We start from the raw sequence: 1344 nt of genomic DNA on the forward strand, positions 1-1344 counted from the left end.
GTCTGCTCCTGCCAGATGTGCCACAGCTGCAGCACCCCCAGCCAGGCCCAGCAAGGGGTCGATGCCCACCCACCCCCTGGGTGCAAGAACGGTGCCGCCTTGCTCTTCATCCCTGGGGGTTTTATTCCCTCAAGTAGGGGGGGCTCATTTCGGTGAGCACCGCGGCCACCAGACACCGAATGAGCATGGTCCCAGGTCCTGCTCTCTCCGTGGGTCCTCCTGTCCCCGATGGCTCCTCCATGGTTCATTTTGGACAAGAAGCAAGCACTTTCCCCATACCCGGCTCCCTCCATGGGGCAAGTTACAGCTTGGGGTGGCAGAACGGTGCTTCTGGGGCCACTGAGTCCCCAATGCCCTCCAGGAGCTCGTCCCAGCGGTCGAAATCCTCTCTCAGGTCTACATGGGGCAGAGATGGTGCCGGGGTTACCACAGCCTGGCCCCAGGTGGGAAGGAGGAGCAGCCACAGCAGCCCTCGGCTTTGTGCAATGGGGTGGGAAGCACCAAACCACCAACCCCCACCACCGCCCCGCAGCCCCCCATGACCAGGGCAGCTCCTGAGCCCCACACCGTACCGAGGTGCCTTTGCAGGAAAGCCAGGGCTGCTTGGGTGGTGATGTCCAGGCACTTGTAGGGGTCCAGGGTCCCCCTCGCACCCAGGATGCGGTTGAGCATCCCGCTGAGGAAGGTGAAGTCGGTCGGGCTCTGATGCACAGATCCCCTGGGACAGGGAAGGGATTGGCTTCAGTGGGGGCCAGGAGAGGTCCCTTGTGCTGGGACACAGCTTGGGGGTGCTCCTGGAGAATCCAGGGCCGTGGGTGTCCCCGACCCCTGACTCACAGGATGGTTATAATCTTGGTCTGGCTGTTCCTGGAGCTCAGCCTCTTCATTTTGGCAACGCTTTCCGGCGTCTGGAACTTCTCGGCGTTGATGAAGAGCACGGGTTTGGGCACCTCCGGGTACAGGGAGTTGTCCAGGGGGAACATCCAGGCATCAAGAGCCACCGCGCAGCTGCGGCAGGACAGACAGACAGCGCTGTGACACCCACCATAGCCTCCCTTCCCACTGGGACACACTGGGTGTCCCTGGAGCTGCTGGTGGCTCCACAGCAGCATCCCCACTGTCACCCACCTGAAGCTGGGCTCTTTCACCAAGGCCAGCACCGCGGTCACCCCGCCGAAGGAATGGCCCATGACGGCGACTTTGGTCACATCCACGCTGTCCTGCAAAAAGAAAAAGCCAAGGGAAGAAAATCATAGCATCATAAAATCATGGAATTGTTAAGGTTGGAAAAGACCTCCAAGATCAACAAGTCCAACTGTGAACGCACTGTGAAAGCAACACAAA

At 60.5% G+C, this 1344-nt stretch overlaps 1 protein-coding gene across 1 annotated transcript; it reads right to left on the minus strand.

Moving 5' to 3' along the window:
- Window positions 1-301: 301 nt before the first annotated feature.
- LOC104539150 (platelet-activating factor acetylhydrolase 2, cytoplasmic-like) lies at window positions 302-1220 on the minus strand (the record flags this gene model as incomplete). Its single annotated transcript, XM_010182604.1, has 4 exons — window positions 302-396; window positions 573-718; window positions 838-1008; window positions 1129-1220. Coding segments are annotated over 4 exons (504 nt in total), but the record flags the coding sequence as incomplete, so codon positions are not given.
- Window positions 1221-1344: the final 124 nt, after the last annotated feature.

The sequence above is a fragment of the Mesitornis unicolor genome, unplaced genomic scaffold (assembly GCF_000695765.1).
Source record: "Mesitornis unicolor isolate BGI_N332 unplaced genomic scaffold, ASM69576v1 scaffold38624, whole genome shotgun sequence".
Classification (NCBI taxonomy): domain Eukaryota; kingdom Metazoa; phylum Chordata; class Aves; order Mesitornithiformes; family Mesitornithidae; genus Mesitornis; species Mesitornis unicolor.